This window comes from Balaenoptera physalus, assembly GCF_965194825.1.
Source record: "Balaenoptera physalus genome assembly, chromosome: 14".
NCBI classification, from domain to species: domain Eukaryota; kingdom Metazoa; phylum Chordata; class Mammalia; order Artiodactyla; family Balaenopteridae; genus Balaenoptera; species Balaenoptera physalus.
The window spans coordinates 53,293,463-53,310,045 of record NC_138893.1 but is presented as its reverse complement, the minus strand read 5'-3'; the positions used below and the strand labels follow the sequence as shown (position 1 = coordinate 53,310,045).

The following is a 16,583-nucleotide window of genomic DNA, read 5'->3' as shown; positions in this document are numbered from 1 at the left end:
TGCAGTTTGACAATCAAGTGTAATATTGGTGGCCTATTAAAAATTTTTTTTGAATAGGTAATGCATGCATCTAGTGCAAAAATTAGAAGGCACAGTAGAGTAAACAAAGAAGAGTAATTCAGCCTCTCTCCCACCCCTGTCTTCCAGCCACTTGGTTTCCTTCCTCAGAGGCAGCTGTTATTACTAGTTTCTTGTGTAATATTCTAGATACAGTCTATGTAAATATATAGCAACTCACTAAAAATTAAAACCAATTTTAATATTTGATTAATTTTTGAATGTAAATAATTGTACATAGTACAGACTTCAACAGGAAATAAAAGAGTATAGAGTAAATTGCAATTTGTTTTTATTTGGAGAGAAAATAGGCACTGGGCCATCTTCTCCTAACCCAGGAGGTAGCTGTAGTGGTCAGGGTAATTCATGCTAGCTGCTGTAACAACCCCTGAATTGCAGTGGTTTAACACAGTAGGAGTTCTTGCTCACATCAAGACCCATGCCAGTTAGGCAGCTCTCCTAGATCCCATGTCACTCCAGGTAGCGGCAAGAGATCTAGGATCCTTCCATGATGTGGTTTTGCCATCTCAGAGCCCTTCATTTCCAGCTGCACAGATTGGGGAACGTGAACTAAAGATCATGGGAGATTTTAGGGGCCAGGCCTGGAAGTAACGGGCATACATCACTTTGTCAACATTCTGTTGACCTGAACTAGTCATATACTCTATCCTGGCAGCTAGAAAGGCTGAGAAATGCATTCCTTCTACGTGCGGAAGAGGAACAGTATTGGTGAGCATCTAGCTATTCTCTGCCATAGTGGTATAGTTCCTTAAATTTGACTTTAACCTAGGTGTCTCTTCTGTTTCCACTGTAGGTAGTATACCTGGCCAGTGAGACCTTCAACTATAGTGCCATTGACCGAGTGAAGTCCAGGGGCAAGCGGCTTGCACTGGAAAAAGTGCCAAAAGTTGGGCAGCGGTTTAACCGCATCGGGCTACCGCCAAAGGTATAGACTGTGCCTCGGTGGCTTACCAAAGGTGATGATTTATAGTGGCATAATCATCCAAGTGATGAAGCAAGGTGTCTACAGACTTACCTATGGACACTTGAATAGCCTGCCCGGAGGCTTCTGTCTTGCTCATTTCTGTTAAGGGCCTAAGGTTTGAGGAATAATTCTCCAAAGAGACCCTAACTTTCTCACTTTACTCCTCTGGACCATTTAGCTGGGCTTCCTGAATTTGGATGAGCAATTACTGTCACAACCCTTTCCTGATATAAACTCCACAGGGCCTTAGTGGGTACCTGGCTTACTCCTGAGATCTTTGCACTTGGGCTGTAGGGAAATACCTTTATTCTTCCTTTTTGGTTGCAGGTTGGTTCATTCCAGCTCTTTGTTGAAGGGTACAAAGATGCAGACTACTGGCTACGTCGTTTTGAAGCAGAACCTCTCCCTGAGAACACTAACCGGCAACTACTGCTGCAGTTTGAACGGTTGGTGGTGCTGGATTACATCATCCGCAACACTGGTGAGCAGCTGTGGGTGGTCCTGTGCCCTGTGCCAGACTGTGATGAGGCACGGGGGAGACCTGGAGGCTTGCAGAGCTTAGTATCAGAGTACCCTATCAGGATGAGTTTAGTCTAATACATAAGGGTTATGCACATTTGGAGAGGGTCTTGAAAATACTTTTCCTAGACAAGCCTTGTTCAGGCACATCATGTGTAGTTATCAGAAGTGGTGAGTATTTACGTTTTATCTTTGCCTCTTTCCCGGTCCCAGACAGAAGACACTTTGGCTCTTCCAAAGCAACGCGAAGAGTCCTCTTATCCTTGATCTCTAGTCATTCATGGTAGCCCGGCCTATCACAGGACAGTTTTGTCTTTAAATACCTCATCTAAGTGGACTTATACAGCATATTTTCATTCTCTGACTGGCTTATTCACTTAGCATAATGTCCTCAAAGTTCATTCATATTGTAGGCTGTGTCAGAATTTCTTTCCTTTTTAAGGCTGAATAGTAGTCCATTGTGTGTATATACCACATTTCACTCATCCATTAATCTGTCTACAGAAACTTGCTTCATGGTTGCTTCCACGTTTTAGCTATTGTGAATAATTCTGCTATGAACGTGGGTGTACAAATATCTTTGAAACCCTGCTTTCTGTTCTTTTGAGTGTATACCCAGAAGTGGAATTGCTGTATCATATGGTAATTCTATGTTGAGAATTTTTTTAGGAACCGCCATACTGTTTTCCATAGCAGGTGCACCATTTTACATTCCCATCAGCAGTGCACAAGAGTTCCAATTTGTCCACATCTTCACCATCACTTGTTATTTTCTGTTTTTTTGATAGTAGCCATCCTAATAGGTATGAGGTGGTATCTCATTGTAGTTTTGATTTGCATTTCCCTAATGATAGTGATCTTGAACATCTTTTCATGTGCTTTTTGGCCATTTGCATTTCTTCTTCGGAGAAATGTCTGTTCAAGTCCTTTGCCCATCTTTGAATTGGGTTATTTTATTTTTGTTGAGTTGTAGGAGTTCTTTATATATTTTGGATATTAATCCCTTATCAGATACATGACTTGCAACTATTTCCTCCCATTCTGTGGGTTGCCTTTTTATTCTGTTGATAGTGTCTTTTGATGCAATTAATTTAAAATTTTTCATGAAGTATTTTTTTTCCTTTTTTTAATCTATACCTTTCGTGTCATATCTAAGAAATCACTGCCAAATCCAATGTCGTGAAGCTTTGCCCTATGTTTTCTTCTATGAATTTTATAGTTTTAGGTCTTAGATTTAGGTCATGGATCCATTTTGAGTTAATTTTTGTTTATGGTGTTAGGTAAGGATCCAACTTCATTCTTGTATATGTAGATATCCAGTTTTCCCAGCACCATTTGTTGAAAACACAGTCTTTTCCCTACTGAATGGTCTTCCTACCCTTGTCAAAAATTGTTTGATCATAAATGCAAAGGTTTATTTCTAGAGTCTCTATTCTAGTCCATTGGTCTGTCTTTATGCCAGTACCACACTGTTTTGATTACTATAGCTTCGTAGTAAGTTTTGTAGTAAGTTTGAAAGTTTTGGAGGAAATGTGAATCCTCCAACTTTGTTCCTTTTCTGGATTGTTTTGGCTATTCGGGGTCCCTTGAAATTCAATATGAATTTTAGGGTGAGTTTTTCTATTTCTGCAAAAAAGATCATTGGGATTTTTATAGACTTGCATTAAATTTCTAGGTTGCTTCACTTTAAGTAGTATTGATATCTTAACAATATTAAGTCTTCCATTCTATGAACATGGGGTGTCTTTCCATTTATTTATGTCTTCTTTAATTTCTTTCAGCAATGTTTTGTAGTGTTCATTATGCAAGTCTTTCACCTCCTTGGTAAACTAATTTCTAAGTATTTTATTCTTTTTGATGCTATTGTAAATGGATTTCTTTCTTTCTTTTTTAAAAATATTTATTTGGCTGCTCTGGGTCTTAGTTGTGGCACATGGGGTCTTTGTTGCTCTTAGTTGTGGCACATGGGATCTTTGTTGCGGCATGTGGGATCCTTTAGTTGCAGCGTGTGGAATCTAGTTCCCTGACCAGAGATCAAACCTGGGCCCCCTGCGTTGGGAGCACAGAGTCTTTTTTTTCTTTTTTTGTTTTTGGCTGCATTGGGTCTTCATTGCTGCACACAGGCTTTCTCTAGTTGTGGCGAGTGGGGGCTATTCTTCATTGTGGTATGCGTCCTTTTCATTGCAGCAGCTCCTCTTGTTGCGGAGCACAGGCTCTAGGCATGCAGGCTTCAGTAGTTGCGGTGCGTGGGCTTGGTAGTTATGGCTCGCGGGCTCTAGAGCACAGGCTCAGTAGTTGTGGCGCACGGGCTTAGTTGCTCTGTGGCATGTGGGATCTTCCCGGACCAGGACTTGAACCTGTGTTCCCTGCATTGGCAGGTGGATTCTTTATTGACTTTTTTTTTTTTTTTTTTAATTTTATTTATTTATTTATTTATTTATGGCTGTGTTGGGTCTTCGTTTCTGTGCAAGGGCTTTCTCCAGTTGTGGCAAGTGGGGGCCACTCTTCATCGCAGTGCGCGGGTCTCTCACTATCGCGGCCTCTCTTGTTGCGGAGCACAGGCTCCAGACGCGCAGGCTCAGTAGTTGTGGCTCACGGGCCCAGCTGCTCCGCGGCATGTGGGATCTTCCGGGACCAGGGCTCGAACCCGTGTCCCCTGCATTGGCAGGCGGAGGCAGGTGGATTCTTAACCACTGCGCTACCAGGGAACTCCCTGGATTTGTTTCTTAATTTCCTTTTTTGGATTGTTCATTGTTATTGAATAGAAATGCAACTGATTTTTGCGGTCTACTTGGTATCCTGATACTTTTGCTGAGTTTATTTATTGGTTCTAACAGTTTTTTGTGGAATCTTTAGGGTTTTCTACATATAAGATCATATCATCTACAAACAGATAATTTTACCTTTTTATTTCCGGTTTGGATGCCTTTTATTTCTTTTTCTTGCATAATGCTCTGGTTTTTCAGTACTATGTTGAATAGAAATGGTAAAAGTGGGCATTTTTGCTTTGTTCAGGATCTTAGAAGAAGAGCTTTTGGTCTTTTCACTACTGAGTATGATGTTTGCTGTGGGTTTTTCATGTATGACTTTTATTATTTTGAGGTACTAGTCTGCTGGTGATTAATTTCCTATTTTTGTCTGAAAATATCTTTATTTCAGCTTCATTTTTGAGGAATATTTTTGCTGGGTATAGAATTTGGGATTGGCAATTATTTTCTTTTAGCAGTATTTAAAAAACATTCCGTTATCTTCTTGCTCCCATGGTTTCTGTGGAGAAGTAAGTCGTCCATATTATTGTTGCCTTTTCGAATGTAATCTGTCTTTTTCTCTAGATTCTTTTGAGATTTACTCTGTGTTTGGTTTTCAGCATTTTTACCGTGATATACCTAGGTATATTTTCCTTTGTATATACAGGCTTCCTTGAATCTATAGTTTGTATGTTTTGTCACTTTTGGAAAATTCTCAGCTATTGTCTCTTTAAATATTACTTCTGCCCATTTTTCTCTCTGTTCCTTCTGGGACTCCAAATTATATGTTGTTAGATATACATTCATGTATATATCTTTTTTTCCTGGGTGCTTTATTCTGGTTTATTTCTTGTGGTCTGTCTTTCAAATCACTACTTTCTTTAGCACAATCTGCTATTAAACTTATCTATTGAGTTCTTAATTTTGGTAACTGTATTTTTAATTTTTTGAATTTTTGATTCTTTTTATAGATTCCTGTTTTCTGCTGATGTTCTTAATCTTGCCTTTTATCTTCTTAAACATATTAATGATTTTACCTTGAACATTTCAGAGTCTATATGTTCATTATTTGGGGCCCCTGTAGATTTGTTTTAATTTTCTTTTGTTTTTCTTGTTTTTATTTGTGTCATGTTGTCTCTTTGTATACCTCGTTATTTTTAATTGTCAGATATCATATATCAGAAATTATAGAAACATTTGGAGGTCTAGGATGTTGGTATAAATCCTGTCTGGAAGGAGATGTTTGCTTTTGGCAAGCAGCTAGGGTCATCAGCAACCCAGGATCACTTTAACTTAAGGTATTGCGGGGAAATTCTGCTTACTTCCAGGGTTGTAGCCTTTCAGGTTTCAACCAAAAGCATGGATGATTTACCAGGGTTCCCCCACCTTATCCGTCACCAGGCTACAACTTTGTCTCCCTAGGTCCCAGTGCTATTAGAACACTGCTCTACCTCTAGCCACCTCTTCCCAAATCAGCAGGTGCTGTAAGAGAAAAGAAGTCACGAATGCTGGACTCCCTTCTCTGGATTACCTTTTTCTCCCAGATCATGACACTTTAACTCTTAAGGGTCTTGTAAAATCTCCAGTGCCTTCAAGAGGTTTAAAAATATTTTATCCAGGGACTTCCCTGGCTGTCCAGTGGTTAAGATCACGCTTCCACTGCAGGGGGAGTGGGTTCAATCCCTGGTCAGGGAACTAAGATCCCGTGCGGTGTGGCCAATAAATAAATAAATAAATAAGAATAAAAGTATTTTATCTGTTTTTTGTAGTTATTCTTAGTAGGATGATTGGTCCCCAAGTGTCCAGAATATCTAGTTCATCATTGCTGAAAGTGAAAATCACCCCAGTTTTTTCTACTAACTTCATATTTCTGTTCACAGATCGAGGCAATGACAACTGGCTGATTAAATATGAATGTCCAATGGATAGTGCTAGCTCTCGGGTAAGCGGTTGATCTATATCTTGAAGGAGAGGATGAGGTGTAGTATATGCATAATATGAAAGCATGTAGTGGGGTGATATTTAGGTCACATAAGTTCAGAGGAATCAGGATAGCACATGTCTTTAAAACTGATAGGTTAATATTTGGAAGAGCTTTTCTCAATTTGTTTTTTAAGGAATATCCTGCTAATGATAGGGGTAGAATGAAGAAAAGTACAAATAAGTTTGGAACATATTACATACTTTGTGCCTTTTTTTGAGATTCACATTGCATAGTAGCACAGTAGAGGTCTGAGAAATAGTGCATTAGTGCACCTGTGTGATTTTGTTTGGCTCAGTGATTTCTAAACCTTTTGACCATGGAATACTTTTCTCACAAGAATACAGTTCCACAGAACATCAGTTTAGAAAAAGCTGCTTCCTGCAACTTTCTTTACCCTCTCATTGCTTTTATACTCCACCACACTTCGCCATCCCTGTTCAATCCGCACATTTAACAAAATTAGCAGGAAGGCTACCTGGAGAAGGAGAGTGAGGTTGGCTTTTATTCTTTATAGTGTTTTTTTTTTCTTCCAGCTTTATTGAGATATGATTGACATATAATATTGTGCAAGTTTAAGATGTACAATGTGATGATTTGATGTATATATTGCAAAATGTTTACCACAATAAGGTTAGTTAACACATCCTCATAGTGTTTTTACTTCCTTTTGTAATAGTGGTTCTCAAATTCTGTACATCAGAATCACCTGAAGAGCTTACTAAAAATAGTACAGATTCGGGCGACTTCCCTGGCGGTCCAGTGGTTAGGACTCTGTACTTCCAGTGCAGGGGGTGCGGGTTCACTCCCTGGTTGGGGAACTAAGATACTACACACTGCGCAGAGTGGCCCAAAAAAAAAAAAGTACAGATTTTATTGGATTGGCCAAAAAGTTCACTCGGGTTTTTCCGTAAGATCAGTACAAGCCTTTCCTCCATTAGGTCTGGGGTAAACTGAGGATTTCACACCTTAAATAAGGTATCCCAGAAGATTCTGATGCAGGTATCCTGGACCCACATGCCCTGTTCCTGTGGTGGCACTAGTTAACCTGAACATGGAGCCAAGTAGACAGTCATGGGAATGTCTGACATGGGCTGCTGTCACAGGCAGTCTGCTCCACTCTCTCTGCACTCAGCTCTCGTCCTTTTCCTTTTAATGTATCACTGAAGCAGGGGAACAGACTCCCTTATGCAAGAGCAGCCAGCTGTTATCTTCCACGGATCCGTTATCTCACTGGAAAATGTGGTCACCACCACTGAAGTGGCATCTGAGTCAAGGTCCACACGAAAGAACCTTGGCTGACTGATAATTGACTTTTCTTTTTTTTTATACTCGCAGGATTCTCACTGCCTTTCCCTAGGAGGAATGGCTTATAGTTATCTTGTGTTATTGTCATTTCCCATGTTACCAAGGACTGTGGCAACTCTTGGGGAAGGGCACCTTTTCTAAGATAAGAAAGGGACTCTGAGGACCTTGAATTAGCCAAATCAAAGTGCCATGAATGTATTAAGTCAGGTAACAATATGGAAACCAGTTCAGAGGTTGAGTAAGGACTGATGCCTGAGGAGGTTGAGATGGGATGCTTTGCTACTACTTTAAAGGGCCTGGGGCAGATGGGACTCTATAAATATTTAGTCTTCCCTTGCTCTTCAGGACACAGACTGGGTGGTGGTGAAGGAGCCTGTTATCAAGGTGGCTGCCATAGACAATGGGCTGGCTTTCCCCCTGAAACATCCTGACTCCTGGAGGGCATGTAAGTCTCAAGACCGCTGTGGTCTGGCTCTTTTCTTGCTCAGTCTCAGTTTTCTTATGTGTGCAATGAAGATAATAATTCCTCTATCACAGGATTGTTCTAAGAATTAATGAAATAATGCAGCTCATGCACTTGAGCACAATGGCTGGCACATGGCAACTACTCCATAATGTAAGCTATTATTATAATTTTTACTTTACATTATTCCCATTTGAAGCACAGAGGTGAGTTTTCGCATCTCTGCTTTGCATTTTTCTTATTCTTTCTGAGGACTGTCTTATCATAATTTATTCTATTTGTGTTTCTAAATACAAGCTGCTGTCAGTGTTCTGTCTTCCATGTTGACATTCTAGAAGCCAGCCCCTGCCCCATTATAACTGAGAAACTTTTAGAAAGGGAAAGATACAAGTAGAGGGTCACTAGTCCCTTTGAGGTACTTGTCTGTCTTTTCAGAAGGAGCATCTCAATGTTTCGGTGACAAGTAACTGCTTCTAGATAGGCGTACATCTTGGAAAGTCATATAATGTCTGGGAAAGAGCACAGGCTAAGGTATTAGGCAGACCTGGGTTTGAAGCCCAGTTTCTCCACTTACTGTGTAACCTTTAGGGTTAACAGCCCCTGTAACTTTTATTTTCTGTTGTGTTTCAAATAAGAGCGGTATCCTACCTTTGCCAGTGCTCTGATAGGTGGAGGACATAGATGGGCAGGGATTTTTTCAACACCAGCTTTCTTTTGACTTTTCCTCTTTTCAGATCCTTTTTACTGGGCCTGGTTGCCCCAGGCAAAAGTCCCATTCTCTCAGGAGATCAAAGATCTGATTCTTCCAAAGATATCAGACCCTAACTTCGTCAAGGACTTGGAGGAGGACCTATATGAACTCTTCAAGGTTAGCCCTGGGAACCTCAGCCTTATAACCATATAGAAGAAAGAATTCCAGTGGTTTTTCTAATTGGTCCTGATACAAGCCAAAAGAGAATGGAAACACCCTTCTGGCTTGTGTTAGCCAATGAAGAGCAAGATTCCCCCCTGTGGACAGCAAGACCTGGTTTGAGTTGGTCTGAAAAAAATTGGCAGCTGTGATGAATCACACTGGTTTGTGTCCTTTGTGTCATGTGGCTGCAGTGTCTCTGCAGAGCTCTCATTTTCAAATGGAGCACTAGCACCTGGAGTTCTTTAGAGTTAATGATGAGACTGAGGACAAAATAGTTACTTGTTCTCTATTTCCCCATGTGTGAAACAGGGAGTTCCTGGGGTGGTGGTTAATTTCACTAAGTCTCGGAAGCTTCATGTAGGTTCTCTTTATTAGAAAGTTTCTAATTGGGGGAGGAAAACAGGTTCTTCTGAGGGATTCATGCAGGTTCCATCTCCTTCTGCCCTTCTTTTGCAGAAAGATCCTGGTTTCGATAGGGGCCAGTTCCATAAGCAGATTGCTGTCATGCGGGGACAGGTAAGCCTGGGACATCCTCCTGGTGTCATCCCTGGGATCTCTCTGACAGGGTTTTATGCTCATGTTGAGTAAATGTGTAAAGCTTGTATTTTAAACCCATTTTAGTCTATGCCATACATATTTGTAACTCTCCGTTAACACCTGAGAGGAAAAGTAGCCATCCCAAATCTCCCACCTCTTCCATGGTATCTGGTGCTTGGTGAAGCACTTACTATGTGCTTAGCTCTGTGCCACTTGCTGGATAGTTCATTGGTAAATTTACCTGGTGGTCTGTGTCCTCAAGTTGCGCAAGGCAGCCACATGCCTTGGTGGTTAAGAGCTAGGCTCCGGAGTCAGCCTGCTGCTTCACCATTCCCAGCACTATGGCCTTGGGCAGGAGTCTCTGCTTCCTTGTTTATAAAATGGGACAGTAATCATAGTTTGCATAGTTGGCCAGAGGATTACATAAGATAATGTGTATCAAGTGTTTAGTAAAAACAATGCCTGGCACATGGTAAGCACTCAGATGCTGGTCATGGTTATAATTTTTGTTGTTATAGTTACAAGCCATATTATTTCTTTTTTCTCCACTTCACCTTCAAAGAGAACCAAGGAAACCCCCAGGGTGTTGTTGACCTTCCAAAGCATAGTAAAGAATAGCTTGAAAATTGTCTAAAAACTCTGTAGGACACTGACATTCTGCTTATCACTTTGAAGTCTTAAAGATAGCTGGGATGGCTTAGTGGTTAGGGCACAAACTGGTCAGAGTGCCTGGTTTGAATCCTGGCTCTGCCATTTACTAGCTATGAGGTCTTGGTCGAGTTACTTAATCTCTCCTTCTTTTAGTTTCTCCATCTGTAACATGGGATTAATAACAGCACCTACCTCGTAGGGTTATTATGAGATAAATCATTGAAAACAGTTGGAGTAGTGCTGGTGTACTGAAGTACTCAATATGGGTTAGCTATTTTGATTATGATTTTGTATACAGCTTCTCACATCTTTGAAGGACAAGAGGGTTTTCTGTCATAATTATACATTTACCTCTTTCTTCCATTTAGCAAAAGGCTTCTGGTGAGAGCAACTCTTGAGCTTACCGAGCCCATCTTCTCTAGAAATGGGACAGACAGGTTTTAAGAGCTGCAGTTATTATAGCTGCCTGAATACTGTAACATGGTCTTCCTACATTTCCTAAATAATGTAAGGGCCCAGTTAGGCTGGCAGAATTTTTAGAAACCTTAAAAGCCACATGATGTAGTCTGGTGTTATGGAACTCAGCATAAAGGAACAAACTTCTCAAGTTTATGTAGGCTGTACCTCTGTCCCTATTGTAGTTTCTTCTCTAATCCCTTCTCAACTCCAGTCTCTTGCCAACATCATAGCAATCTTCCTCTCATGATATTTAGTTAGGACCATTATCTAGAGTAGCAAAAGGCAGGGTTGGGGGGGTGGATTGAGAGAGTGCAATCTTAGCTTTCTTTCCAACTTGTGCTCTTAATGTCCTTTGAGGGCCTGTGGCATCTTACAACCTAGAGTGCCTCCCTCTGAAACCATAAGGTTCCATGAGAGTCCAGCTCCTCCTCCTAGCATGCAGGTGAAAGGAAGGCACCACCTTCTACCTACCTGAGCTGTAATCACAGAGTGGGCTGTACAATGGCCCAGAGTCAAAGGTGAAGAATGAGGAGCCCCTAGAGAGATGGAGTTGGGTGATAGAAGTTGTTCCTCACCATAAAGGCTTCTAACCAGGAGTTAGATAAAGAATGCAGGGTCTGAGGGAAAGCTTCTTTAGATAACATTTTCAAAGACAGTATTTCTTTTTTGGCATTATGTGCCTGCTATAAATTTTTCTTCAACTTTTTAATTTGAAACATTTCAAACCTCAGTAAAATTGAAAGAGTGAGTGGGGTCTTCTAGACTCACCAATTGTTACATTTAGTTAGCCACATTTGCTTTATCTTATTTCTCTAAATATTATCTATCTGAATAGTATCTATCTCTATATATCTATATAATTCCTCTCTTTAATATATCTATATAATTTGTCTCTCTCCCTAGATAGATAGATTTTGTTTGTTTGTTTTTGGCCAAATCTTTTGAAAGTAAGTTGTAGACAGTTTGACATTTTACCCCAAAGACTTAAACATGCTGGAAAGGTGGCTTCTAACCCGGAGAACCAAAGAAAGCACAGGGAGGCCCAGCCGGGGCAGGTGTAAACTCCCGTCTCTTAAGTTGGGCGGTCTCCTGCACAATTCACTCTAATTCCATTTGAACCTCCTTTTAGTTCTCTGGCCTGATCTTGTACTCAAGACTCTTCGAAGCAGTGTAGGGTGCTGGCAATACCAAAACAATGAAGTGAAAAAGAAATTAATTACTGGTAGGATCGACTTCTCACTTCTGACCTCTGTTCCAGGTTGAATCTCTGCCTCTTTTGGGGCAGCACTTGTAGGCCAAGGATATTTATGGCTTGAGGCCTGTGTGATTTGGGGGTGCCGCCTAGCTTCCCGTCCCATGTGTCTGGCCTGGCTGTGAAAATCTTCAACATCCAGTGGTTTAAAGAAGGCTGTCATAGGACAACTTCAGCTTTTGTACTGTCCTACCAGAGAAGATAAATGGTGGTGACTATGATTTTGACAAGGGGAAGAAAATGTGTTCCTTTGGACACATATCTGAAATATATGTAAAATACAGACAAAAATTGGAAAGGAGCTGAATGCACTGTGGCATCTTGGAACAGAAAAAGAACAGTACTGGAAAAGCTAATGAAATCTGAATTAAGCCTGGAGTGTGGTTAATACTAATGTTCCAATGTTGATTTCCTAGTTTTGGTAAATGTACCACAGTTATATAAGATGATAAAATTAGGAGAAATTGGGTAAATGGTGCATGGAAACTGCCTGTACTATCTTTGTAACTTTTCTGTAAGTATAAAATTATTCCAAAGTAAAAATTTTATTTAAAAAAAAGATGATGAAAAGACAGCATGAGAGGGACAATTCAACTGAAATGGCTTTTTTTTGTTTAATACATGGTCTTTGTAGGAAAATCAGAAAATAAGGATAAACAAAAATCACCCTATCTCTAGGTCACCTTCCTTGACCCAGAGATAATTACTGCCAATCACTTCTAGACTTTTTTTCTCTGTAGATAAGTAGATAAGAAAATAAAGGTGGGGCCACACTATAATACTGGTTCCTTATCTCCTTTCTTTTCCATCTAAGACATTGTGATCAGTTTTCCATGCCAAGAGAATACATTTTTTAACTGCTTGTTTCTAATCCCTTAAGTTATTAGCTGATCCCATACTCTCAGGTATTTATATCATTTTCACTGTTACAAACAATACTGCACTGTATTGATTGAAACTAAGTGTTTTGTGCATGTCAGTGATTGTTCCCTTAGTCCTTAAAAATGGAGTTGCTGAGTCAGAGGGCCTGTTCACTTTTAAGCCTTTATGTTCCACTTGCCTTTCTGGAAAACTGTCCCACGATCCAGTCCCACAGCCACGTCTCTGAACTCTCCCCAGCTGAGTCGTCATCGTCGTCTTCTGTATCTTTACTAACTAGAAGGGCAAAACAATAGGAGGTATTTGTTTTCATTTGTATTTTTTCAACGAGTAGAGAGGTTTCCATTTTCTGTATATTGCCCACTTATATTCTTACTTTAGTAAATAGCCTGTTGGTACAATTTTCCATTAGTGGATTGTTTATTTTTGTTTTGATTTATAGGAGCACTCTATCTGCAGGTCTCCCTTCAGAGGCAGACCAGAATGCCTAGGCCTTGCCCTCACTGATCTCATTTTCCCCACTGCAGATCCTAAATCTGACCCAGGCCCTGAAAGACAACAAGAGTCCCCTGCACCTCGTCCAGATGCCACCCGTGATTGTCGAGACGGCCCGTTCCCACCAGCGATCTGCTAGCGAGTCCTACACACAGAGCTTTCAGAGTCGGAAGCCCTTCTTTTCATGGTGGTAGCCCCAGAGGCAGACAAAGGCACATTGTCTGAGACTTGGCTTGGGAGAGAGCCTGGGGAGCAGGTTGCAGGAAGAGCCAGAGAAGCCGGCGGAGATCAGTGCCCTTAAGAGCCCTCCCTCTCTGCTCACCACCCTCTCAGAGCTTTCCCAAGCACAGGGAGAAGCACAATCAGAAGGACAGTGTGTGCTGTTGGGCCCTTCTGAGAGCTGGCGTCGGGGGGAGGGGGGGCTGGCGCTCCGTGCAAGTAGTCCAGATGCCCGGGAAGGAGCATCTCCCTTCCAGCATCTCCTGGGGGAAGGCTGGGAAACTCCCTTCCCTTCCTGACACCCTGCTCTGTAGCTATTCCTCATTATATTCTGCATCAGAAAAAAACAAATACAAATTTAAATATAAAACCCAGGCAGAATCCCAGAACCTCTTGCAGCAGAAAACCTCTGATCCAGACCTAAATTTGCATGGGCCCAGACATCCAGGTGTCTCACAGTTCTTTACCCCCACGGACCAAGGCAGCTAGGTGACTCGCAGTGCTGGGACAGACAGAAGCCACACTTCCTTTTGGTTTTCTGCCAAGTCTTCTTCCCCTTCTCCTCCCACCGGTGCAATAGGCTGACTCCAGACACGATTCTCACAGTGGGGAGATGTTTGCTCTAGAACTCCCAGCAGTTTTACAGTGATGGTATAGATCACCTCTGCTCCCTCCCCTGCTGGGGACCCAACCCCTCTAGTCCAGGCCTGTAGGTTGCTTGTCACTCAGGCAGAGGCAGGAGGGAGGAAGTTGACTCCCCAGCATGCAAATGTGATCCATACCACCTAGGTATGTGCTGGGAACTGTCATGGTCTGTGGGTGAACTTACCCAAGCCTTGCTTCCTTAGTCCTTGGCCATAGCCAAAGGTAACAAACTCTCCCAGTCTGCTAATTTGTTCCTGTTGTTTTAGATGTTTTGTTCTCAACTCTTGAGTTAGTGCTTCAGTTCTTGGTTCTGGAGTGGCTCTTGGTGAGGGTTCTGGGGGAGGTCTCAGCACATAAGAGGACAGGATATTAGGTCCTTGGACTTCTTTTTCCGCTACCACTGCTGCTTGCTGGAGGTAACAGGACTTGTGTTCCGCCTCCTGGTTGGCAGCTTCCCTTTGCTCCCCGACTTCTTGTTCCAGGCCAGTTTTTCCACGGCTTCTTGAGAAAGGCAGGGCCCTAAGGAGAGAGGCCTTCACACTGCCTCCCGGTGGCTGCCCAGCCCAGTGTGCATCTTCCTGCTTCCATGTCTCTCTTCCCTCAGCTGTCCGTCCCCCTTACCAGCTGTCCGAGCCCTTTCTACACCAAAGCAAAGAATGGCCTCAGTGGGGAGTAAAGAGGGTGCCACCTGTGGCTATGGGGCAGCCCTGTGCTACTGGACGTTTCAAGTTTCCGGCGTCCTGCGATTGGTCAATCAGCCTTGGAAAGAGACTATCTTGAAGGTTTGAAGAACAACCAAAGAAAGGGAGCAAGGACTATGGCTGTGTTCCCTCTGCTTGCCTAGCTCCCGCCATGCAGGAGGTGTGCAGCTCTCTCGTCGGCTGCGCCAGGCTGGGCCCCTTCCAGTCCGGCCCCCAGGAGCCAGCTTATCCTGGGCTTCCACCCCGCTGACAGGAAGAGTCTCTGGATCTGGGTACGCATGCCCTGTGGACAAGGCACAGCTCCCCGCCGGCCCCAGCCCTGACAATCCCATTGAGCCGACCCCGACTCTGGCCTCGGGGACCACGTTTGTGAGAACATGGGAGCAGCAGGGCTCCCAGAGGCCGGAGGGGACCCAGATGTGTTTAGCTCTCCAGACATCTGTGTACAAACGTGTTGGTGAAGCGCCCCACCTGGGTGCTGAGAGGGCCTGAGCAGTCTAAAGAGCCCGGTTGCTTCCCTCACTGAGCAGATCTGCACATTGTCCTCAGGCAGACCAGCTCTGGGATGAGAAGGAAATTGGGTCCCACGTAAGAGCGAGCTGGTCCCGGTCCTGGCAGGCCAAAGAGTATGGGGCATCCTTTCCTGGCCTACATCCGTTCTCCTTGAAGCCTGTACTCAGGTTGCCTTGAATGTGGACTTTGGGAGAGCTAGGGCCCAGAGTGCCGAGGCAGGTTTCTGGGTGGCACTCGTAGAACCGCCCGGCCCTCTGCCAGCCACAGGCCCTGTCTCCCAGCGTCAGGGAGTAGAGGCTGGGCTGTAGAGTGCTGCTGCCTCTGTATTGTTCTAATGCACTGTAGAAATTGTATGTAATGTATTTAAATCAATGCAGATGTATGAATAACAAGTCCAATTCTGACCTTTTTTGTCTAGTTTTCTTTGGTGGAAGGAAGACAAGGTAGGATGCAATTTTAAGGACAAAGAACCCTGTGTTGCCATGGAGTTACTGAGATATGGCTCCTGAGTCTCTTTTCCTCTAGCAGAGTAAGGTACAGGTCCTCATTTCCCAAAATATTTTCATAACTCATTTGACACCAACACCTGACCTGCACCGACACAGATGCAAAGCTATTTGTAATCATCATGTATCCCTTTTACTGTGAATATTTGTTGCAGAAATATTAGTGTTCTGTTACGAGATGTTCCCCCAATAGGGATTATACAGTTTTTGCAATGACTCCTTTCTAAAAGCCAAAATCTAAATTACAGAATCATGTCTCCCAAAGGTTTGGGGTAAGGAATGTGGACTGGCTTCTCTTTTTGGCCGTAAGAGGGCAGCTCTGCTCTCTGTGTGCATCACTGCCCACTTGGAGCAATGTGAACCCTGGCTCCTTTAAGTGACAGACAATCAAGCAGATAGGATGGGTGTGAGGGGAGCTGAATGCTAATGAACATGTAGTAGGCTTCTTTTGAGCCAAAGCCAGAATAGTAGTCAAAAATCCTCACCTCAAGGGTTTTCAGGCTACAGGAAACCTCAGTAATGCAAAAGGCATGATCGGTGCAGCTGTCGAGCTGCCTCAGGATGGTTGGTCCACAGGGAGGCAGAAGCCGGCTGAGGAGCTGGTGCCCACTACACTGACGGCAGACTCATCCGGCCTATGGTCACTGCCCACTATGCAGGGCTGACTGTAATAGTCTCCCCTTCCAGAGCTGGCTAGGGGCCAAGAACCCTCTCTCCTCCCCTTGGACCAGGCCTGCCTCTGGGGAGGCTTCC

The 16,583-nt window shown here is 43.0% G+C and overlaps 1 protein-coding gene across 1 annotated transcript in view; it reads left to right on the top strand.

The window, feature by feature from the left end:
* PI4K2A (phosphatidylinositol 4-kinase type 2 alpha) overlaps positions 1 to 15,728 on the top strand; it is a 28,104-nt gene extending 12,376 nt beyond the window's left edge. The window contains exons 3-9 of the mRNA XM_082424128.1: positions 872 to 1,003; positions 1,370 to 1,523; positions 6,189 to 6,250; positions 7,943 to 8,042; positions 8,795 to 8,928; positions 9,430 to 9,489; positions 13,279 to 15,728. Coding sequence (XP_082280254.1) covers positions 872 to 1,003; positions 1,370 to 1,523; positions 6,189 to 6,250; positions 7,943 to 8,042; positions 8,795 to 8,928; positions 9,430 to 9,489; positions 13,279 to 13,440 — 804 coding nt within the window. The 3' untranslated portion in view covers positions 13,441 to 15,728. The remainder of the gene's footprint in view (positions 1 to 871; positions 1,004 to 1,369; positions 1,524 to 6,188; positions 6,251 to 7,942; positions 8,043 to 8,794; positions 8,929 to 9,429; positions 9,490 to 13,278) is intronic.
* The last annotated feature ends 855 nt before the right edge of the window (positions 15,729 to 16,583 follow it).